Below are 24,463 nucleotides of genomic sequence, written 5' to 3'. Positions count from 1 at the left end.
ACATCTCTGTAATCATCACCGGTATGCTACTGTGTGCTCCTCATTCCCATGAAGAAGTTAAGAGCTTTGCCCCACTGCCTTACTCTAGTAAATCAGGCCCTTGCATATGAAATTACTGAAATGTAAACACAGTCGTGTTGAAATTCTGACCCACTTGCTAATTTGAACGGTATGAAATGTTAACCAAATGCTTCTGTATTTACACAGGTATGTTTGCCTACTGGATAAGCATCAGTTGGAAGTGTTTCATTTAAGTGTGATGATCTGACCGTCTTATGGTGCAGCAGAAGGGCGCATTCTCCAGAAGAGTTTTACAATTTAGGTTTTCAGGGCACTTTTGGACTAAATATCTGAGCATAAAGTTGGGGAATTTCTACAGAAAAATTCAGAGCGGTAGCAGCCACAGCTGACGGTCAATCCACATATGTATTCAAATTATGTGATCTCAAACTGGCAGTTGTAAAATTTTGCTAGGCTTTTGAGCAATAGGGTAACTGTAAATTTTCAGGTTGTTTGAATCACAATTTATCATATTTGATGATAAAATAATTTAAGTGGCTTTTGCCATACTAAACTAGGTCTGATTCTTGTGAGGGTTAGTTGGGGTTTGTTAACAGGAAACCAATTTTTTTTTTTTTTTTAAGATTTTGTTTATTTGAGAGACTGAGACAGAGATAGGCAGGAGAGGAAGAAGCAGTCTCTCCGATCCCAGAACCCTAGGATCATGACCTGAGCCCAAGGTAGATGCTTAACCGACTGAGCCACTGAGCCACTCAGGTGCCCCCCAAATATTCTTAATGAGATCTTCTTTCTTCTTCTGGTGGCAGGTAACAAAACAAAGTCTCTTATATAGTCAAGTCTCTGATTAATAAAGACAAACATCATATCTTATCTCCTTATATATTATCCTACCCCCAAAAGCAGAAAAACAAGTTCATAAACTATTTCCCAGCAAAATTGAGTATGTTGGAATTATGGTCCATTAAATAATTCTTTTAAAATACCTTCTTTCTTTATTCCCCTGCCGAGGTTTGTATAAAAGTGCTTATAATGAATTTAAAGTGAGTGTGGCTAAACACAGCTAGCATTCAAGAAGTTCTAGCTATTAGTTTTTTGTAAAAAAAAGACAAACCCAGTATCTTAACATAAAAATTCACAAAGTAATGGGCCCAGTGACAATAGACAATCGTTTTGATCTCAGAAAGAAGGCGAGAACAATCAAAATGAAAGAAAAACAGCAATTAGGACTATGAAAGGCATCAGAATAACCAAAATACATGCTATATTGTATTTTTAAAGTCTAATAATATAGTCCTATAGCTCCTGAATAAATTCCATACTGAACAGCGCTAATTACTCTTCCTTGTTCACAGCGCCACCTTCAGGAGAAAGAAGTTTCCTTAATTTAGTCCAAATGCATTCTTACAGGACTGAGCTAAATCAAGCACCTAAAGATCGGGCATACTATAGAAAATGTATGCTTTAGTTTAATCGGTTATCATAAGAATGTCTACTCTGATGCTTTCTACCTGGCTGTGTTCAATGCAGAAGACCAATCTGTGAGCTTTTAAATTTTGATGTGGGAAATTTAAAAAATGGATTAGAAATGAATGCATATGATCTCTAATTCATTTTCTTTTGGAACACCATACTTAGATCATAATACATAAGTCATGCAGTTCTTACATTATCACCAAGGGACTTAACAGTTCCCTTGTTGTTATTTTGTTCCTTTAACCAGTTTCAGAAGGAAATACTCCATATTGCATAAAAACTAGAACTAAGCAATTACTTCTAGTACTTAAAATGGTACTCACTCCATGAATACTTGGTTGAAGAAGCTGAAGTAGGTCAGATTAACAACCTGAGACAGGATAAGGGGGAAAGCTCCTAGAACTACTAGAACTGTCTAGGGCTGAACTAATATGGTAGCCACTAGCTACTGGGGACTTGAAATGCAGATGCGGATACTAGGAATTGAGATGTGCTATAAGTGTAGAATATACAAAGCATTTTGAAGACAATACAAAAAAAATCAAGTATCTCATTTTTATATAGATTGCATGTAGAAATGATGTTTTGTATATAAATGAAATATTTAATCTCACCTACTTATTTTTACTTTTTAAAATGTCTACCAGGGGTGCCTGGGCAGCTCAGTTATTAAGTGTCTGCCTTTGGCTCAGGTCATGATCCCAAGGCCCCACATTGGGCTCCCTGCTCAGTGGGAAGCATGCTTCTCCCTCTCCCACTGCCTCTGCTTGTATTGCCCCTCTCACTGTCTCTGTCTCTGTCAAATAAATAAACATAATCTTAAAAAAATAAAATAAATTATGTCTATACCAGAAAGTTTAAAATTATATATATAGCTTGCATTATATTCCTATTGGGCTATGCTTTCCAGGGCATACAAATTAGTGTGGCAGCAGCGCCCATGACAGATTTACTGAGCACATACCATGTGCCTGGCTCATATTAGGGCCTGATAAACCTTCCAGGAAAAGTTCCAAGATCACTTTGTTTTTACCTGGAAACTAAAGCCAAGAGATCAAATAATTGCCCCAGATATCAGAGCTAGTAAATGGAAGAGGGGATAGTCAAACCAAGTTTGTATAGACTCCATACAAAAAAAGGGAGCCCACGTTCTTAATATCTACACTCTACTACCTCCCGGAATCATCTTTACTTGAAATAATAGAAATCAGAGCAATGCAGAGAAAGGAGAGATTTGAATTCAGACTTTCAGTTCTGTAGCAGGGGAAAGTGAGGATAAGAGAAGTTAAATCACTCCAAGATTTCTTGTAGTAGAATCACATATAGTTTACTACCTGATTTGGGGTGAGATGAATCATGATAAATCCTAATTGTTAAAAAAAAAACAAAAAACAAAAAACAGGATTCTAGGAGAATCCTAGTGGTGGTGGGATATGGCCTGAAAAGTTAAATAAAAGAAGTAATGTTTCAGTTAAAATCTGGAATAAGAACAGAAATTAACTAGATCAAGGAGGAGGAGCAATAGGAAGACCAAAAGACAGTTGACCCTTGAAAAACACGGTTTAAACTATATGCATTCACTTATACACAAATTTTTTTCTATAAATTCAGTACAGTACCATAAATGTATTTTCCTTATGATTTTCTTAACATTTTCTCTTCCTTGCTTACTTTATTATAAGAATATAGCCTATCACTCTTACAGCATACAAAATATGTATTAATCAACTGTTTATGTTATCAGTAAGGCTTCTGGTCAACAGTAATCTATTAGTAGTTGAGTTTTGGGGGGATCAAAGTAATACACAGATTTTTGACCATTTTGGAGGCTGGCACCCTTAATCCCTGCATTGTTCAAGGGTCAACTATATACACAGATCTCAAGGTGAAGAAGTATGGCTTCTTTAAAGAAAAGCCTTTACAAAAAGAATCCAAAGAGGCAGCTGGTTCCAGGTAAGACTGGTGAGAAGGGCAGAGGCCAGATCATTTGGGGAATTTTAGGCCTTATGAAGGTTCCAAAAGCAAAACTTCTGGCTCCAAAGTCTGTGAACTTTTCACAACTCTATGCCAAAGAGGAGCAAAAAGACATGATGGAAAACATTTTGTGTCATTCTGACTTTAAAGACTTTATAAAATTAACAAAAAAAATCAAATTGGATTAGGAGCAGAAACTCTAACATGGGTCTCCCATATTCCTGCATGTTCGCTAAATATACTAAGGATCCAACATCTGGACGACTTTTTATCTAGTCTATCAGAACTGATTTGCACAAGCAGATTTGAGGGATGAGCTAACCTCTCCATCTGGGAAAAAAGGACAGGCTTGCTTCTGCTTTCTATAAAAGCAGTGGATTCCCCCAAGCTAAGCGTTCCTCTCCTCTTATGCAATTCATGGTGGGGCCAGTCATCTGAACGGGCCCTCTGCATTGTCCCTCTGGGATTTGGAGGCATGACGAATTGATGTAAATATGATGCTCTTGCTGTTTGCCATGTTGTGAGTAATAAAGTGCTTTTTCTCTGACCCAGCAGTCTTGTGTCTTCTACCAGCATCTATGAACCAGCAAGAGGCTAACTAACTTCCTAGACGGTAAATAGGATAAAATCAAACTCTAGACCTAAAAGGTTGTATCTAAATTACCAGTGGCCCCTGGAAACTTGGAAAAAAGAAGGTATAAGAACAAGCAATCTTAAGAGAGGTAATAAGGAACAATCTTTTTTAAAAAGATTTTTAAAAATTTGAGAGTAAGCAAGAGAGAAAGAGAGAGAGCAGGAGCAGGGGGAAAGAGGGAGGGAGAAATAGGCTTCTCGATGAGCAGGGAGCCCCATGCAGGGTCTGATCCCATGACCCTGGGATCATGAGCTGAGCCGAAGGCAGATGCTTAACCAACTGAGCCACCCAGGCACCCCCTGATTTTTAAATTAGTCAACTTTTTGCATAGGTTTATCTAAACTGCCCCCCCACAACACTTTACTCTTTGGCTTTATAAAAAGAAGCCCTGGTTTTAGGGTTTAAGGCTCCAAACTGCTGTTGGTGGTATTCTGCTTCATTTCATGTTAATCTCTAGAAAGTTAACTTCTCATGTACAGGTGGGAACGGTTTCTGGGGGCTTCAGGACGGCTGTGATTAGACAGTGAAAGAGTGAATGACTCTGATTTCAGGCAGAGTTTCCCAGTTGGGGGGGTACAAAGTGGAGGTCACTTTGGTGGGTAATTTGTGAACTTTATGATAAAGAGGAGAGAAATATGTTAGCATTCCCTCAGGCTACTCTCTCCTCATTTTGCAATCAGACTTTTTATGGTAAGGAGTAACCTGACCAAAATCACAGGGTAAGTGAATGGCAGAGTGGAATTCCACAGCTCTTTGTTCACCTCTCCAGTTCCATTCCACTTCTCCAGAATCATCCGCAAGTCATAGCGGTTATGTGGTATTGACTTACAAGCTCACATCTAGGGGGATAAACAAGAATTCCATTCACTTACAGTTGTAGATTATATAACTGTCCAGAGTAAGATCATTTTCATTTCAGGGGTAAGACTTTCTGGACTTAAGCTTAAGTCATGAATCAAGAAGTTGGTTGCTTGCGACGCCTGAGTGGCTCAGTGGGTTAAGCCATTGCCTTCAGCTCAGGCCATGATCTCAGGGTCCTGGGATTGAGTCCTGTATCGGGCTCCTGGCTCGGCGGGGAGCCTGCTTTTCTCTCTGCCTCTGCCTGCCTCTCTCTGCCTCCTTGTGTGCTCTCTCTCTCTGACAAATAAATAAAAAAAATCTTCAAAAAAAAAAAAAAAAAGAAGTTGCTTGGTGAGCACAAAATTGGAACACATTTAAATATCTATTCTCTAGTTACGTAACCCTCAAACTAGAGTAGACATATGGATTCCCCTTGATTTAGTGTATTAGTATTTAGAGAATGGGATTGGAGTTTAGAATTTGTTCACTCATATTTCTTGACCACCTACTATATGTCAGACACCTACTGTGTGTAGGCCCTGGACCTAAGGATACTAGCCTCTGGACAAGTGCTTTATAGAGACATATTTATTATCTGAATACTCTTTTAAATTAGCCATCTAAGTGATATTACTTAATCTCAAAGGAAAGAATTTATACTTTCAGGGGTCTTACATTATCTCTCTTGATCCTCATCATGAATCAGTATAGAGGATACTAATTACCATACTTTACAGAAAGGAGCCTGAGACTTAAAGGGATGAACTAACATGTTTCAAGTTAGACAATTAGCAAGTGGCAGGCCTAGGAAGACCCAGATCTACCTTACTCCCTGCACCTTCACTTTCCACTTCACCCTTTTACTCATAATTTTCTTACAGTTGGGTTTATCACCTTCTAAGCATAGCCACATTAAGGCCTTTATTTTCGGACTCTATAATCCTCGTTCTATGATTCGGGGAAAAGGACCTAATCTCATCTACAAATCAATTCAGCAAACAGATATTGAATATGAACTATGTATAAAGCTTAACTATGCGTAAAGCACTGAGACATTCTCTGGAGGACACAGAGATGAAAAAGACAAGATCCTTGTATTCCTGGAGCTTCCAATATACTGCACACAAATATAAAAGCTGGAATTCAGCTGAGTAAAGATACAAACAAAATGCTATGGGAACACAGGGGAGAGAAAAAATAAGAATTCAGGAGATTTGAGAAGGGTTTTGGAACAAGGAACTGAAATTTCAAGGATAAGATTGTTAGAAGATAGGAAAAAAAAAGTCCTCAAGAGTGAGGTAGCCTGGGGGCAGGGAGGATGCCTTAGGGGCTCAGTTGTTTAAGCATGAGCCCCTCATTGGGTGTAGAGATTCTTTAAAAGCAAACAATAAAAAGCGAGGTAGCCTGAAGGCAGGAGAGGGCTGGCCATCATCTACAACATCATCTGTTGGCCATCAACAGAAGATACTGGTGGTATTGTGGCAGGTGATGCAAGAAAGGCAGAAGTTCAACTGAAGAGGGCTTGTATGTGACCTAGAAGGTTTGGGACTGAATTCTGTGTAGGAAAGATTCTTGCAGGGATTTGAGCAGGGCAGAAATGCAATCAGCTAAAGATAATGTGTAATAGCTTTTTACAGCTTTATCACTGGATTTTCACTGCTTTACACGGTGCACGGAACTTGCACTGTGCAAATAAACATGTTAAATGAATGGACTCAAGGGGAATAGGCTAGATATGGAATTATCAATTAGGTTACTGTAATAGATCAAGAAGAGGCAGATGCAATCAACAGTGCTGAGGTGAAAATGACTGCCTTTGATATCTGGGTTTGGGCTTATGGGGAAGGGAAGTGTTAAAGAAGGCTGACTTTGATTCTGTTCCACCAGGAAGGTGGGGATATTGGGGACAGCCTGGTTGAAGGGGGGAAAACATGGTTTGGGGAGAAGAGGAATAAGGAAAGTCTCATTTCTGTTTTGGATTATGTTGTGCTTGAAGTGCTGGTAAGAGATCTAGTAAAAGGATTTGCACGCATTCATGAGCCTTTATTTCTTGAGGCGGCACCATGTTCCTATGCTTGACTTTATCCCTGGTTTTATACAGATTTGTACTGAAATCAGGTTGATATTTTCCTTTCATCCGATAAAATTGTGGGGGTAAATACCTTAGCAGCCTATGCAAGAGCTACCCTAAGCAGTAACAGAAGGGGAAAATGCATTAAAGCAGCTACGTAGTTGGAGGTGAAGTGATCTTCTGATTTCATGCTTTAAGCTGGGAAAATTTTACCCTTCACCTTAGGTAAAATAGATGGAGGAATATATTTTAAAGAAATACATTTTAAAGGACAGACCCTGTATTTAGAAACGAGGTAGTATCGGAAAAATATGCATGTACCTAAAGTAATAAATCAATGTAATCAGAGGTGAGGTGGTATTTATTCTTCTGATTGAGGCTTTTACTCATTAGAACCTTCACAAGTTGTCTTTCGAGCCCTGCTGGTATTATAAGGGAGTCATTCCTTCCTTCCCATGCGGTATTTTGAGCTATATATATTGGGGGGTGGTGGTGGGGAGACATGCTCAGACAGATTATCAGTCCAGAACACGATGCTCTCCTTCCCTTCCTTTCCCCAAACTTCATGGCCAACGTCCCGACTCTCCCACTGCACCCGGTCTTCCCCCTCTCCCACGTGGCTGGAGCTGTACTGATCCCGCCAGGAGTGGCGCTCTCCCCCAAGTCCTGCCTGGCAGGCACGTGCCCCAGGGGCGGTTGCAGAGCCCAGCAACGGTCCCTTTTTGTCCAGTAGGCGGGCGCCGGAGCGGGTCTGGCCCGCGCGGGAGGTGGGGCGCGAGTCGGGGGCAGGCTGGAGCGCGCCAGGTCGGGGCGCGAGCCCACCCCGAGAAGCCGCGATGCTAGCGACGTGAAAACCGACAGTTGGAGTTGGGGATGGGGAAGCTCTCCGGTTTGCAACTGAATGCGGTGAAGCAGAAAAAGCAAGTTGCAAAACGATTAAGTGTAGTGAGATCGCATTTATGTTGGAAGGTTCACAGCGCCCAACTCTCAGTACACATTTCTGTATGTAAATGCATTGGAAATGGTCTGATAGCAGCTCTGGGGGAAAGGAGTAAGCTGGGAGGGTGGATGAAGGGAGCTGACTTTGTACATTGTGTATTTTTGAGATATGTAACATTATTATTTGGAAAATGTGATCATGTAATTGAAAAAATATCTGCATTTGGGAAGTTTTGGATATCTTCTTGCTTCCCATCTGTAGGGAACTGCTCAGACTCTCAAAGCACCCGCAAGATAGGAGTCAAGAAAAGTGTTTTCACGTTCGCCTCTTCTCCCTTCTCCCTGCTTCACCTCTTTTCCCCCTCAACTTCTTATTCCAAATCCTTCGAATTGACCTTGGCCTTCGCAGAGGAATCTTCTTCACAGCCCTGTTCTTATCACAGATCTGCAAAATCGCACTCACAAAGAGCAAATGTCTTGAAGATGGTACATTACAGACACATAAACCAATGAATTAGGCATTACTCCTAAACCGTATTTGATAAAAATTAAGATAAAATGCTTACAGGATATTTCTATTTTCTCCTAAAAACTTATGCATACTAATTTCTATTCATTATATCTATTCACACGACCACATGATATCGTTTCTCATTCCTAAGTTTTACTTTGACATAATTTGACTTAGAAAAATGTTACCAAAATGGTACAAATAATTCCTTCATGTCCTTCACACAGCTTCCTGATACGTTAACATTTAATACAACTAGAGCACAATGATTATAAGTACGAAATAAGCATTACTACTCCCATGTTAACTAATCTACAAATGTTACTCAAATTTCTGCAATCATCCAACAAATGCCTGTTTCCCCCCTTTGGTCCAGGCTTCAGTCCAGGATCTTACAATGCATTTGTCATGTTTAGATAGATACTTCTGACCTGTAATAATTTCTGTTTTTCTTTTTCATGATGACACTTTTGAAGAGTACTACTGGCCATTTATTTTGTGAATATTCTTTCATTTGGTTTGTTTAGCATTTTCTCATTGTTAAATGCATGTTATTGCTTAATTAATTAATTTGGCAAGGATGTCACGGAAGTTATGTTGTGCCCTTCCCCAATGTGTCCTATCAGGAGGCACAGGATGTCATTGTGTCATTAATGGTGAGGTTAATTTATTACTTGGTTGAGGTGGAGGCTGCCAGATTTGTCCGATGAAAAGTTGTAATTTTCCTTTAAGAATTGGATCACAGGAGGCAAAACCCTCATCATATGTACACCAGTTTTACTATTCATGGTTCTCAACCGCAACAGTTGGTGCTGTGGTGTTTGCCAATGGTGATTTTTCTATTTCCATCACTCCTGTTAAATTTTAATATGAATATTTAAATGCACAGTAACTTCTTAAAGGAAAATACTTGGCTTTTACTTTTCTGTTTTAACCTAGGGGAAAAAAGACATTTGGAGGCTGTGTGATATGTTGTGGAACTAGCAGCTAAAATGGAATTTATAAATTGCATTACAGATAAAGTGAATTTTAAAAGAGTATTTCACTATTCTTAGTACTTGTAAGGAGATAGATTCTAAAATCACAATTTACATGGGTTTACAAGTTCATGAATTGGCTTTTATTACTCCTGTGTTTGTGCCCATTCTCATAAGTGGTACACGTAAAATGATACTTAGCAGTAGAACAAAAAGTCTCCCATATTATTTCCAATATGCTGTTAATTTTAGCTGGCATTTGCAAAACTGTTCTTTAAATTAACAATACATTTGACTCTCAGCCAATATTTCACTTTATTTAGCCTCAATGTTTGCTGAAAGGATTTACTGGAAGTTGAATGGACTATAAGGAAGGTAAAATTCTTGTGGGTGAACTTACAGATCTTTCAGTCCATGGGTTATTTGACTATCGAGCATTTTGATAAATCTCATCTGATTGTTACCCTGTGCAGCACTTTCCCTAACCTTTATAATTGCAGACGGAAAACTGGTTCAAGACTGGGTCTCAGCCTTGATGTCAATTTTCCTTGCTTTCTGTAAGAAGGAAACAAGAGAGTGAATTTAGTTTATTTATTTTCTTAAAAATCATTGACCCTTTTGAGTATCTGATGTCTTTGAATCCTTTCACCAGGAAAATGCCCAAGCCCACAGGTTGCATTAAAGGGAAAGGAATCTAGTGTCAAATGGGGGAAGGTAGGGAGGAGGTTACTGGAAGGGAGAAGCTGGTTGCCAGTCTGTCAGAGGTTCCCCAGTTTCCCCTCCTGCCATATGGCACAGCCAGCCTCCCTTGGCAGCTTAGGTGGGGCTGCTGTTTCCCTCTAAACCCCTCCCTAAACCCCCCAAATCATCCTCTCCTTCCTGATGTAGCCCCCAGTCTGCTCAGCTTTCCTGCTGGCTCTGCACTCCTCCTGAGGTGCTCCCTGTCGCCAGCCTTCACCAATGCCTTCATCTCGCTCACCAACCTCCTGTTTGGGAAGAGAGCTGAGAAGCTCAAGTGAGAGAACCTGGCCCCTTCTAAATGGCTACAGCAGAGAACTTATTGAATCAATGTGATGGCTCCCCTTTCTCATTAGCACAGAAATCTTGCCACGTTTTCCTATTTGAAAAATGGAGCGAGAGCTGATGAACACGTTGGGGGAACACGTCTAAGATCAGTGGTTTACACAAACGGGGAACATTATTACCAATGCAGAGGAGGCCCCGTTATAACGAACCTTTTTTCCCCACCTTGAAAATGGAAAGAACGTGAACTCACAGAACCCGCTTCTTCGCCCGCCAACCCTCTCATCTCCTGCTGGTGTGACGGCCCTGGGCGCGTGGCCCAGATGAGGCCCGCCACCGCTCGCGGCAAAGCTTGGCGCTTCTCTGCGCGCGTCTGCGGACAAAGAGCAGGCCGCGGCGGCGCTGGGCCGCCAGCCGGGAGGTGGAGGCGGGCTACGCAGCGCGCTGGGGGAATCCCTTCCGCATTTTTACGTCACCGCAGCGCTGGCCAATGAGAAGCCGGACGGGGGAATTCCCGCTCCGTCTGCCGCCCAACAGGCTTTTTAAACGGTACTCTGGGGAATGCCGTCTAGGAGCAGTGGGAGGAATGGGGGAAATGAAAATTAAGGGTGAAAAATGATGGTCCCTGGGGGAGAAGGGGGTGGTGAGACTCTAGATGTTTGACGATTAGGCGTCAAGACCGACTTAGAGCTGGGGGGAAAACCAGAGCCGATCGGGCGGGGGAGGCCAAACTCTAGGTGGGGGGAAGTTCTGCCGAGATGGAGTGGAAACTGGAGCGCACCGCCCCGCGGAGGGTCCGGACAGAAGAAGAGATACTGTGGGTGAGTGATGTCCTTTTGTTTCCCAGGGACTTCTCGTCGAAGGCACTGTTTAATAATACCTATTTAGGGCCAAGATGTAGCATAAAACTCTAAACCCTGATCCTGCATTTTGCGATCTGTAATTTAGTTGCATACCGGAGGTGCTTGCTTGCTAAAGAAAAAAGTAAATGCAGCCGGACAACCTGAGGATGTATAAACATCCCACGCCTAGCATTATGATTTTTAAAAATAATTTTTCTCTCTATATGTTGTCTATATTTTCGAAGGAGAATGTCATGCGGGTGTTCGCCAAAGACCTGAAGCAGAAGAGCAGTCCACGTTCTTCCAAGGTGAGTATCTAGGGCTTGCTCTAGTTCTCTTAATTCTGATCTTGAACAAAATAATTTTTCCTAAAGAAGATATTTGTTGGAAGTACGGCGTGGTCTGAAGATATGAAAATTTAAAAAATCAATCTCCTAAGATATCACTAACTACAGATCTAATTATACACTCCCCTACCCCCTATTTCTGTAGGAAGGTGAAGATCCCTGACAGTGGTAATCATTTGTATACCGCTGGTGCTTTCTAGTTTTTGCCTCAACCGGAAAGCATGGATGTGTCAGGTAGGCAGTGCATTGCTAGCTGGCTGTTAATTTTAACAGTTGCGAGTTGCACTTGCCATTGTTGCAGTTAAGCTTGCCTCCCAAAAAAGGGGAAATGGTGCCATCTTGTGGATAACTGGAGAAGTGGCCTAATTGATGGTCTGTCCTTCCCTTAGCAATTTAAAGTTGATCCAATGTAGTACTTTTTCTCCTCTTGAAAGTCTGAAGCCAAAGGCCTGTAGCTTCTCTTGTAATCAGCGTAAAAATAAAACAAATCTATGTGAGTTTTTCTTCTTTTTCCCACATAAACAGCCCTCATATGCTTTATTTTTTTAAAAAGATTTTATTTTTATTTATTTGACAGATCACAAGTAGGCAGAGAGGCGGGGTGGGGCGGGGGGAACAGGCTCGCCGCTGAGCAGAGAGCCCGATGTGGGGCTTGATCCCAGGGCCCTGGGATCATGACCTGAGCCGAAGGCAGAGGCTTTAACCTACTGAGCCATCCAGGCACCCCCTCATATGCTTTAAATCTCTCACTATCGCCATTCACTTTGCCTTCTCTCTACCCCAAATTGTTCTTATTCCTTTAAACTTTCCTCATAGATTTTAGTTTCAAACCCATCAACATTTTTACAGATTTTTCTTATAATTTAAAATTTTCAGTATTTCAGTGGTGTTACAATAAATCAAACACAAAATGGCCCTTTCAGAATGTAATGACTAATGTTATTTATAGTGGGAGATGATGAACAACAGTTTTAAGTCCTTACATTCCCTAAATACTTTAATATTGATTTTTTCCCCTCCAAAATAGCTGCAGTTTTGTTTTTTGCCCAGCTTATGTATTGCCAGGACTCCTACTAAATATTTTGCTGCCTAATACAGACAACTGGTCTTTTGGTCGGTAAATAGAAATAATTGGAAAAGCTACAGTTAAGTATAACTTGGTTATTTCATATGTACCATAGTTTGATATCCAAGCATTTACTTTAGAATAACTAAATGCAAATATTCTGAGAGTTTTCTTTTTTAAGTTTTTATGATTTAAAAATAATGTTTTTATATTTTATAACTGTTTTGGAGGAACAAGTTTTGTTCATAAATTTTCTTTTATGGGACTCTTAAGATTACCATTGTGCCAGTGTTTCACGTCGCAAATTAGCTTCAGTGATGTCATGGGCCATGACAAGCAGGAGTGACCTGAGTCAGGTAGGCAGTGTGTTGTTAGCTGGCTGCTTTGGGTCAGTATGGCAGCCACAACTACCCTGCCACTTGCTTCTGGATAAATTCTTCTTGTTAACAAGCTGTACTAGTTACCTGTGTGTGATGGGTTGGCAGTGTATTGTTAGCTGGTTGAATATATGAACGGCATCAGCTAACCTGCAACTGCTCTCTTATTGCATATACAATGGACATCAGCGTATAATTAATTCTGTGATTAGTGTATGTGTATGTGCGTATGTGTATACTTTTTGCTATGAACCGGGACACTAGTTGCCATAATACTCATAATTGCTATTCCGTTACCCAATAATAATACAATAGAAAGCTTTATAAATAATGAAGAAACCAATACAATTAATTCTTTAAAAATGTCCCAGGTAGTATTTTTGGAGGTCTGGGTACACAGTATGAAAGTACTTGTGATGTGGTGTATATATTTTTAATATAAGATTTAGAATACAATGACAATTTGAAATGGAAAGCCTAAAATGTTTTCCCAAGTTTTCAACTGAATCTTTAGTATTCTCTCTAGATAATCGGTTTCTTTCTTTCTTTTTTTTTTTTTTTAAAGATTTTGTTTATTTAACAGACAGAGATCACAAGTAGGCAGAGAGGCAGGCAGAGAGAGAGAGAGGAGGAAGCAGGCTCCCTGCTGAGCAGAGAGCCAGATTCGGGGCTTTAACCCACTGAGCCACACAGGTGCCCCGATAATCAGTTTCTTAATACGACATCAGAGCAGGTCTCTAAAACCATGTGTATGTACCAGTTGAATGGAGAATTGAGGTAACTTTCAAGATGAGTCAGTCAACTCCAACATTTTCACTTGAAATACCAAGAAAATTGGAAGTTTTGGGGGTGGGGATGGAGTTGAATAGTTTGGAGGATTTGCTTCAATTATTCACTTCATCTTCTGTGAAGTCACAGACTCATAAAATATTTGGAGTAGAACATGAAATTTAGCTTGTGAAGTGGGAAGAATTGACTGTATAATATGCTTTTAAATATTTTCTGATTCCTTTGGGGGCCCATGCAACTGGCTCATGCAACAATGTCAAGTATGTGCTGGGTCCCAGACATACAGTGACATACATGTCCTCATGTGGACATTTGCAGCAAGTTCATGGAACTGACTTTGGTGGTCTGGTCAATTAGTCATATTCTAAGTGAGATGTGAGAAATATATTACAGGGGCGCCTGGGTGGCTCAGTGGGTTAAAGCCTCTGCTTTCAGCTCAGGTCATGATCCCAGGGTCCTGGGATCGAGCCTGCATCCGGCTCTGCTCAGTGGGGAGCCTGCTTCCTCCTCTCTCTCTGCCTGTCTCTCAGCCTACTTGTGATCTCTGTCAAAAAAATAGATAAAATCTTAAAAAAAAAAAAAGAAATATATTACAGTCTACTCTACTGGATTATAAATTACAATTATAATTACAATTTTAATTCTTATTTTAAGTTTAAACATGTAAATCATGGGAGATAGATGCCTATAATTGGATTCTTTTTTAATAGGTCTTTTTTTTTTTTAAAGATTTTATTTATTTATTTGACAGACAGAGATCACAAGTAGGCAAAGAGTCAGGCAGAGAGAGAGAGGAGGAAGCAGGCTCCCTGCGGAGCAGAGAGCCCGATGTGGGGCTCGATCCCCAGCACGCTGGGATCATGACCTGAGCTGAAGGCAGAGGCTTTAACCCACTGAGCCACCCAGGCGCCCCCTATAATTGGATTCTTTATGCATTTTCTACTTTCACATCTCATTCTCTTTTCATTGTTGCCCATTATCATTTTATTTTCAGCATTTTTTAAGGATCCTTCCCACATAAATATTATTTTCATTTTCTTTTTTCTTAAAAGGTTAAATTTCAATGTGTTCTTTTTTATGGAAAGTCTCTGACCTGTTGATAAAAATAAAACCTACTAAATTAAGAAGGCTTGGCCTTTGTGTTTTAATTTTTTTAACTAAAGAACAAGACATAAAATGCCAACATTCATACTCAATGATCAATACATATTTAAAGCTGTTCTTCCATTCCATATTATTGAGATGATGAGAAAGGAAGGAAAGAATGGAACACAATAAAGAGAAATTAAGGAGATCAGTGGGTAAGGAGGAGAATGACTATATAAATTCAAAAGAAGAATGTTTTCATAGGAGTAAGAGGGAAAGAGAGGGATCCATACTTGGGACATCAAAGCTACTTTTCATTCCCCCCAAGTGTTAGCAGTTCAGCAAAGGGAAGGAAGAGAAGAGTGGGGAACAGTATGGGATGTTAGTTTCTAGGCATGACAGTTATTAGAATTTTATTATTCTGTGGGAAAGATGAAATCCAGGTAAGGAATAAACATGGACATAGTGTTCATATATTGTCTCCACCTAAATATACCATTTTTCTTTCAAAGAAACACCACAAAGGACATAATATTTTGTACAGGGATCTCTCAAGACTTTTTACTTTGTTCAGGGTAGTCTTCTGAAACAGTAAATGTGTTGAAACACACAAAAAACAGGTTTTTTTTTTTTCTTCTGAGGAGTTGTCTACATTTTTTTTTACTGTAGTATTTTCCTACTTGAGGTTACCTATAGACAATCCAGTGAAGTCATTAGATTTTACTGTCATTAGCATATTGTTAAAAGCTTTTCATATTTCAGTAACTGTATTTCCACATATTCATATAGCCCACATAAATAGTACATAATAAAAATAAATAATATATAATAAGTTTTTCCTCTAGATAAATCTCTTAGGAGATCCTTATGATAACCTAACAAGTCTGATTTTTAAGAATTTTGGTGTCCTAGAGCCCACTGATAGTGGGTTGTGAGAAATGATTGTTAAATTTTCAGAAATTTGGCATGCTAGTTATTAAGACATTGGTAGATGGAAGTTGGCCACGTGGGAGCATTTAAACCATGGAAATTGGCAAGTGCTGCAAATTGGGACCCCTCTTCCAGAGATGTGATGGTTATCAGCCACTGGGTATATGCTATCTATTCCATAATTACTAGGAACTGTATATAGCTACGTCTATATATACTATGGATATACTCTAATTACTAAGTATTTTAAAAAATGAAGTATGACTTTCAGGATATATCTCAGGCAAATTCATATTTATTCCAGTCTCCAACACTATGGCTATATGTGCCATGAGATGAAGACTGGGAGTTAGAATGCAGTACTCCTTCCTACCCTCCCAATAAGCCAAACTTCAAGCCTATGAATTATCACAATTAAATGCACTTGATTTTGTCCCTTTGTCATAATGGCCACTGAATGCCCTTTGATGGGATGCCAGCTGTTTTCTGTTATATTCCTCAATTTAGACAGTAGTCTGTGTCTCAGGCTTTTTGATGCCGAGACAGGGAAGATCTGCTCAGTTCATGAAAGCTACATTTTTTTCCCTCTGTATGTGTGTACCTGGTGGAATTCACATAAGACATTGGAGTTATGGATAGCAGGACATCAGCAAATAGCTCCACACCCTCTTTTAGCACAGACAGCCTCATTGTTACAGAACCTTCAATGGACACCCACTTGACACACTTTCAAATCCCCACCTGCCTTCCCTGCATCCCCAAAGGACAAGGGGAGAGAATCAAGCACTGACAATAGTAGATACCGTAGGTTGAATAAACAACCAGGATTGGAGATCTGTAACTGAAAACCCACTTTATATGGTTTTGGAGAACAAGTGACTTTGGGCAGGATGGACATCTCAACTGCATTCACCAGGACAGTCCTGGTTGGTCCCTAGGGCAGCTCTATTAGGGTCGGACAGTGGGGAGTTTACATAGCCTGCATAGGGCTAGCATATACACTTCTGCTCATACCCTAGCGTGAGCACACAAAACACTGAAGCAGCCCTGTGGCACTTGTCCCAGGGCAAGAGTGCTCTGGGAGCAATACTTGGAGAGTTTGCCCTGAACAAAATTTTGCTGAGAGGCTCAGAATTCAAACTGCTTCTACACTCTTGGGGGCAAAATCGCAAAGGACAGATAGGCTTGTTTGAGGGCTTCTATTTCTTCAAAAACAATTCAGATCAGTACTGATTCCATTCCTGATCACTGAAGACGCCTTGTTAAGCATGGTCCTTGACTGGTGGAGCTGGAAGGAACTCTTTGTTCAGTCTGACCTCAACTTATGGCTGAGCAAATCTAAAAGTAGTCTAGTGACTTGCCCAAGATCATACGGCTGGTGAAGGGTACAAGCAGGTTTGCTGACATACTAACCTGCCGTTCTTGTACCTGTACCCCCAACTGTGGGTGTTTGGACATATACTTCGAAGCAGAAGAAGAAATAAATTTTTGGTTTCTCCAAGAACTTTAAACACTGGTACAGAACTATATACTGAGGTGGCATTACTGACTTCACCATAAAAAAACCCTCTTCACTTTCATTAATCACGTCAGAATTTGGGAGCCATGGCTATTGAGATTGGGTCTTCCTTCTTAGCCAAATTTTACATGATTGCCTTTCCCTTTTTTTCTTTTGCCCTAATCTTCCTGTTGAATTCATGAAATTAATATCTACCTAGATATGAAATGAATATCTACACTTCACCAACTTGGCAGGTTGCTCTGTTAGTTAATAATTATAAGACTGACAACATAAAAGTTATGACTTTGGGAGACGAAGCATTTTGTGGCTCTATCAAAGGGTTCGGTGACTGCTGATGTTTAAGACTGTTGTGACTGCAAACCTCTTTGTTTACATTCAGACCTTTGATGATTCAGAGTTGAGTCTTACTGTTTCAGCTGTCAGAATGATGTGGCATGGAATTCTTTCCAAATGGCTGACCTAGTCTGAATATATGAGCAACCAAAATTAATGTACCAAGAATTGAGCTAAATCATCAAATACTGTCTTTTTCTTACACTTAGGATTTTCATTCAGAAATAAAGCCAGCAATTCAACTATTAATATTCTGTTTACAAAATTTGAGTTGCTTCTGGAAAATAATCTAGAAATAACAAAGTGATGAAGGCTTTTTCAAGAGTTAGGATAGTGTCATTCATCAGTGACTATTCAGGCAGATATAATAAAACAAACTACGAACCTGTACTTAAAAAAAAAAATCAAACAAGTAAACAAAATCCTGTACATGAAACAGAAGTCTATAGGGATTTGAATCTATTTCACATTTTTCAATGTTTATTTTGTATTTTATTACATAAAAATAGCCATTTACATTTAGTTACTCCCGAAATTTCAGTCACATATAGTGCCTTGAATTCAAACAGTGGTCTGATGTGTTGGCATTTCCATCAAGTACAATCCTGGAAAATGTCAAGGTGAACAACAGGATATTGACGCACATTGGTGACTCTGTATTCTGAATTATTTAGTGTGGTCAGATGAAATATTTAATATATTGCATTTTGATTTTTTAGCTACTCTTTATTTTTGCTTTATGTAATATCTCTGTCCTGGGGACAATCATTACCACTCACCAGCAAGGTATCTTAAAAATAAAACACCCCATCCTTCAGGGCCACATTTTATTGTGAGAGTCTTCAGATGAAACCCACCCACCCCCGCCCTGACATGTCTATATTCCGATTACTGTGTCTGAATGACTCACTGCCATGTTCACAGGTCCTCTTTCTTTCTTAAGATCATTTGTCTAATCAGAGCTGCTATCTCAGGCCTGATGACTTCAATGGGTTCCTCTGGCCTCCAGGACTTCACAACTTGGCCCTCAGGGTTGACCAGATACTTCCAAAAATTCCACCTCGGTTCCTTCTTTGAAGAATCTAAAATACCAGAATATATTTTCATGAGCATAATTTTATTCTTTTGCTAAGATTGTCATTTCTATTAGTATCTATGTAAGTGACAACGTTAGAATCAAGTTCTAGGAATGTCAAAAACAAAACAAAAATCAAAACACCCAAATAAAGCAAAACTCAAGCTTTGAGTAACCATATTTCTGTATATTTGGTGACTTCACTGATGATTCTACTGATCTGGAATCATGAAACAAAGTGGTTTATTTTGCATCAGATCTAAACAAAAAAAAAAATTTACTTTGTCACTCAAAATTTTCAGTTTCCTAACATTTTTAGAGATAAAATGATATTCCAATGGTCCTTGGTAATGGCATGTATGGAATTATTTTCATATGAAATATTATCTATGGTTTTAATATCGTTACATGTAATGTAGACAAAAATGGAAAGGAATTCTTTATCACATTATTTTTTAAGTGTTTATTTAATTCCAGTTAACATACAGTGTTAAATCATATTGAGAAATTATGCTGTCCTTTTGATACATCTCAATTTATGTAAGAAATATAGATTTTTTTCCACTTACACTACCCAGAATTGATGTGCATTGACTAACATAGAAAAAAATATAAATAACCTGTTTACTATGTACCTAGTAATGTGTGCTCATTGCTCTAAATGGATCCTTCCATTTAATCTTTACAGCAACCCCGTGAGGTGGGTATTATCATTAAGCCCATTTTGCAGATGAGAAAAATGGAGTCCTAGACTCAAGGTCTCATGGCTAGTAAGTGGTAGAACCAGGACTGATACACAGGCCTTCCTACTCCTATGGAAAAGCAAGCAGATTTTAGGACAATGACAAATTTGTTTTTGTATATGAGGGGATTCAGGTGTATGTGGGTCATCCAGTCAGAGGAGGCCACTGACTATATGGCTTTGGATCTTAGGAGACAGAGTTCACTCAGGGAAAGGGGATAGAATAAGAAGAGCCCCAGTGGGTTGTGGCAGAATCCCGAGGCTCAGCAGAATTAAGGGTTGATGGAAAGGAGGAACCTGAAAAGAAGAAAGGGAAGGGGCCAGAGTGGCAGTCATTGGTACCTGTAAGGTTCAGGAGATCCTGGCAAGAAGCCAGACACAGTGATCTAAGAAGGAAACGGAGACAGGGAAGCAGAGGTAACAAGTGTTAACTATTCTTTCAGAAATCGAGATTAAACAGGTAGAAGGAACACACTGCCTAGAGTTTTAAGGTGTACAATACTTTGTGCTGGGAGAAAGAACCAACGAGGGAGCATAGGTTAAAAATAAGAAATAAAAAGGAGCCTGATTACTTAAATGTGCTTTACTTTGTGCACTGTGCCAAGCAGTTCAATTTATTTCATTATTAGAGAAAAATATTTCTGATAGAGCAAACATCAGTGACTCAGCGTATCATATTACCACATGAAAACCGTCTCAAAATCATTTTGAAAAATTGCCCTTTTCTGTAATGAAAAATGCGTCTCTAAAGATACTACACGTCAGGGCAGCTTTCTAGCTGACCTAACATCTTGATGTGAATTAGGAAAAGACACCTTTCCAGGTGGGTACAGCCCCCTCAACACACGCCTTGCTGTGGCCGAGCTTCAGTCCCCATGAGCCTCCGTGTCCAGATGCCCTGTCTAGTGACAACTGCACACACGGGCAGAATGGTCCTGCTTGTGACCATGTGACCAGTTACAGTCCATTTTGGCTTGTTTTAAAAAGATGTAACTTTCATTTGACTACGATCTCAGAGTCTTTGTCTCTGGAGCTTCATCTAACTTCAGTGAAACCTTCAGTCAATGTTACTTTTTTGGATTACATGGGGTAGGTGGAGTTTCAGAAGCTTTTTTAGTGACAAAGGGGGGGAACTCAGGAGCTATGATGCCCACATATCTGGCTGCTATAACTGAAAATGATTACAAGGACATGTGCTCTGGCTTGTCTTTCCTCAGGTTATCCAGGAAATAAAAGGAATGAAGATATCACTCTGATTACTATGCAGGGTATTAAGCATTGTGCTAATTTTCCCTAGAAATTAAATATGTTTTTAAAAGATTCTGATTTCACACTTAAATTTTGTAGAGTATCATTAGCTGACTTCCTGGACTGGAAGCTTGATTATCTGATGGAGATCATTGTTTAATGAAAACTCAAATTATCTGTGAAAATAGGACTGAGGATATCATCTGTATAAGTCAGATGAGAGGACATTAGCTGAATATCCTTTAGAGTAGTGTTTGGCAAGGTATAAGCAGCATCTAAATACTTTGCTTTTTGCTAGTAATATACTTAGGAATACAAACAATGTCAGGCAGTAGGTAGTATTAATAGTCTCATTTCACAAATGAGGAAGAAGGCACAGAGGAGTTATCTCATGTACCTGGAGCCACACAGCAAAAGCAACAGAGTAGGGGTTTGAAGCCAGAGAATGGAGCTAAAACCAATGCCCTTAGTCACTATGTCTCACTACCTTTGGCCCAGAAAAATCTTTAAACAGATTTCTGTAGCTCATCTAATTTTAGACATAGCCTAATATACCCACCTCCAAAAAATTCCTTATATTCTGTTATAATTTTAGCAAAAACCTGGTAAACCGAGACATTATTCATCCTTAAAGACAGTATCTCAGACAAGTAAAACAACATAAAATTAACCACAAAGATATGTCTACTAATAATGCCCGGCAATATTCATGAGACATAGATTGCTTTAAAATGGGGAGGGACATTTCCCCAAGAGCAATTTTGTGAAGATATTTTGTGAAGATAGCCATGACCACACTTCAGATAAATTCTTCAGGAAAATGATCATAAGGAATAAAATACATTGGAGTAGACTCATTTTGCCATTCAAGAGGTTGAAACATTGACTTCAGGGAAGCATAACTTCTAGAAAATTACAAAACATGAGATTCTGGCTTTTCGGTATTTTATCAAACTTTCCCACTAAAACATTTCAAATGAAACAGAGAAGTATGGTCCTGGTCTCTTTTGTTTTAAAAAGGAAAAGCAATTAAAACCATTAAACTGGCGAGGCAAGATAGATATTTACCAACAAGAAATCTAAATGCAGGGTCTGCTTCAGATCCTAGAATCTTAATCTTGTGGAAGATGGGGAATGTCACTCCGTAGTTACTTCTTGCAAAAGATACTACTTCCTTGCTTGGGCGGGGCTCCGATTCTCCAAACTGATTGCACGGGAAGGCCAAGACGCTGAAGTGGAATGGTCCGAACTCTTTGTGTAGTTCCTGCAGTGCTAAGTAATTTCTGTCTGTGAGTTGGCAGTCACTAGCCACGTTTACAACTAGGGCAACCTCCCGGAAAAAGAAAAAAATCCAACCGGAAAGTGAAGCAAATAAAAGATTAAAAAAAAAAGTCTGCAAGTAGTTAAAATCCCAAACCATTTTGAGGCAGATAGTTATTTCATACTTTTACATATACCCAATTTTATTGAAAATTGTAACCTGGATGCATGAATCAAGACTGAAAGATCACCACTGTTAAAAAAGCATTGGATACAATGGCTTATTTTTAAATAAAAGATAGTAACATTGATAAGAGTGGTTTTTAATGTTGCTAGATTATGGAATTAATGTTTTTTAATGCCTCCATAGTCACATTACTAACTATAAGAATTTCCTAAACAACTTAAAGTATTAATTCAGCATGCCTCTGAAGACAGGACAGACTTTATCAATTAGAAGTAGAAGTGATGAGAAGTATCTACTTCTCATTAGCCATCAATGAGAACTTTGATGGCTAAAGTGATACACAAACATTACTTTGAAGACTAAAGTTTAACTTACGACCCTTTAACAATGAAAAATTGATTTCATTAAACAGAGAACATGAATGAACAATAGACAAAAAAAAAAAAAAAATCAGAAGATGCAACTTACTTTGCCTTTAAACTTTTCCAGAGAAACCGTTCTTCCTTTTGCATCTTTCACTTCGAAGGTATAAAAGCTGTTGATTTTAGGTTTTAGGAATTTTAGTTGTAGAAGAAATAACATTACTGTGCATAGAACCATAGACAGTAAAACTGCAAATACCTTTGCTTTCGACCCTGAACATCTTAAAGGGTATGCTGTAAGCGGCTCCATTTTGGATGATTCTAGAGGGACGTCTCAGCGGGCTGGAATTCAAGGAGGAGCTGAAACTTGACACCGGCTCTGTTTAACGGAAAACCAAGTAGGACAGACTACTGCTGAGGAATAGAAAGACCCTTCTCACATGGAGAAAGGAGTGAAAGTCCTGCATAAAATAAGGAGTGCTAAAGAATTTTAATGTATTTATGGTGCCCACTGCAATCTTTGCTAGAAAAATCAGGACTTTTTGGATAACTCTTTGATTAACTCTTTAACTCTTCTGCCTTGTAAGGCAGAAGCTGTGGATTGAGTACTCCCAGTAGTGGGTTAAATGTAGGGCAGTAGGTAAATACCACCCAGGAATAGTTCAGAGGTGGATTAAATGTGGCCTGTTAATATTATGGATAGTCTGGAGGAATTTATTATTATACGTATTATACATATAACGTATGAACTTACTACATGAGTTCTAGGAATTTGCAGTGGAAAGGGCAGAGAAATATGTGAAGGGGCTGCTTACCCTGAACTCATCTAATTTAGGCAATGCCAGGTGAATATAGTAAAAATAAAGCAAACACAACGAAGGCTTTAAAGAACACTCCACTATCAAAAAGCAAAATATCGTCCAGTGTTTTTCAAAGTTTTGATCAGGATCCCCACTAAGAAATGCACTTTACGGGGCGCCTGGGTGGCTCAGTGGGTTAAGCTGCTGCCTTCGGCTCAGGTCATGATCCCAGGTCCTGGGTTCAAGCCCCACATCAGGCTTTCTGCTCGGCAGGGAGCCTGCTTCCTCCTCTCTCTCTGCCTGCCTCTCTGCCTACTTGTGATTTCTCTCTGTCAAATAAATAAATAAATAAAATCTTAAAAAAAAAAGAAATGCACTTTACAATTTAACTCAGTACGCAGACATATGTAACTGAGAAGTTTCATTAAACAATACTTCCCCTCTGAATGTTGATATGCCTGTGGCAGTTTTAAAACAGCCTGGTTCCAACCCATGACAGTGATTTAAGGGGCTGCAACCTGTAGACAGGGAAAAAAAAAAATACTGAACTCTATAATCAGGAATTTAAAAATTAAATTAGACAATTCTATCAAGAAGGCAAAACCAACAAGGAAACCCCCCGAATCTGCTTCTCCTTGGGTGCATCATCTAGTTTCTTCTTCTTCTTCTTCTTCTTTTTTCATCTTTGTTTTTCCCATGGCTGTTGCCTCTTATAGGAGGCCTAACTTTACTGTTGAAAATTTCAGGGGTAGGAATGGATGGGAAATTGAGGGCTGCCGTCCTTGGGTCACCTTAGCCTCTTCCCTAAGACACACAGGAAATTTCAAATGAAGGTGCTTCATTCTACGTGGGCCTGACTCTTGGGGTCTTGGTGTGTTTGTTGAAAATGCTAGGAAAGGAACGCCTGGGTGGCTCAGTGGGTTAAGCCGCTTCCTTAGGCTCAGGTCACGATCCCAAGGTCCTGGGATTGAGTCCAGCATCAGGCTTCTTGCTCAGGGGGGAGCCTGCTTCTCTGCCTCTGCCTGCCACTTTGC

General features: G+C 39.5%; 2 protein-coding genes across 5 annotated transcripts in view; one reads left to right on the top strand and one right to left on the bottom strand.

The window, feature by feature from the left end:
- Positions 1 to 11,221: 11,221 nt before the first annotated feature.
- LOC111156929 (cell division cycle 20B) overlaps positions 11,222 to 24,463 on the top strand; it is a 39,872-nt gene continuing 26,630 nt past the window's right edge. Inside the window, exons 1-2 of the mRNA XM_022518077.1 lie at positions 11,222 to 11,284; positions 11,551 to 11,613. Of these exons, the coding sequence (XP_022373785.1) occupies positions 11,222 to 11,284; positions 11,551 to 11,613 (126 nt within the window). The remainder of the gene's footprint in view (positions 11,285 to 11,550; positions 11,614 to 24,463) is intronic.
- LOC111156930 (glutathione peroxidase 8 (putative)) lies at positions 18,081 to 22,940 on the bottom strand. 4 transcript variants are annotated; one of them, XM_022518079.1, is made up of 3 exons: positions 22,736 to 22,940; positions 21,889 to 22,150; positions 18,081 to 18,837 (listed from the first exon to the last, which is right to left on the bottom strand). In XM_022518079.1, the coding sequence occupies exons 1-3, from the start codon at positions 22,937 to 22,939 to the stop codon at positions 18,674 to 18,676; spliced, it is 630 nt and encodes a 209-aa protein (XP_022373787.1). In that variant the 5' UTR covers position 22,940; the 3' UTR covers positions 18,081 to 18,673. The 4 variants fall into 4 exon arrangements, with proteins under 4 accessions (XP_022373787.1, XP_022373788.1, XP_022373789.1 ...); XM_022518080.1 differs by having other exon boundaries at positions 22,889 to 22,939; XM_022518081.1 differs by having other exon boundaries at positions 21,889 to 22,024; positions 22,889 to 22,939.

Source organism: Enhydra lutris, unplaced genomic scaffold (genome assembly GCF_002288905.1).
Source record: "Enhydra lutris kenyoni isolate GAN:26980312 unplaced genomic scaffold, ASM228890v2 scaffoldscaffold50, whole genome shotgun sequence".
Taxonomy (NCBI): domain Eukaryota; kingdom Metazoa; phylum Chordata; class Mammalia; order Carnivora; family Mustelidae; genus Enhydra; species Enhydra lutris.
The sequence above is the reverse complement of the archived record's forward strand: the minus strand, read 5'-3'. Positions and strand labels throughout refer to the sequence as shown.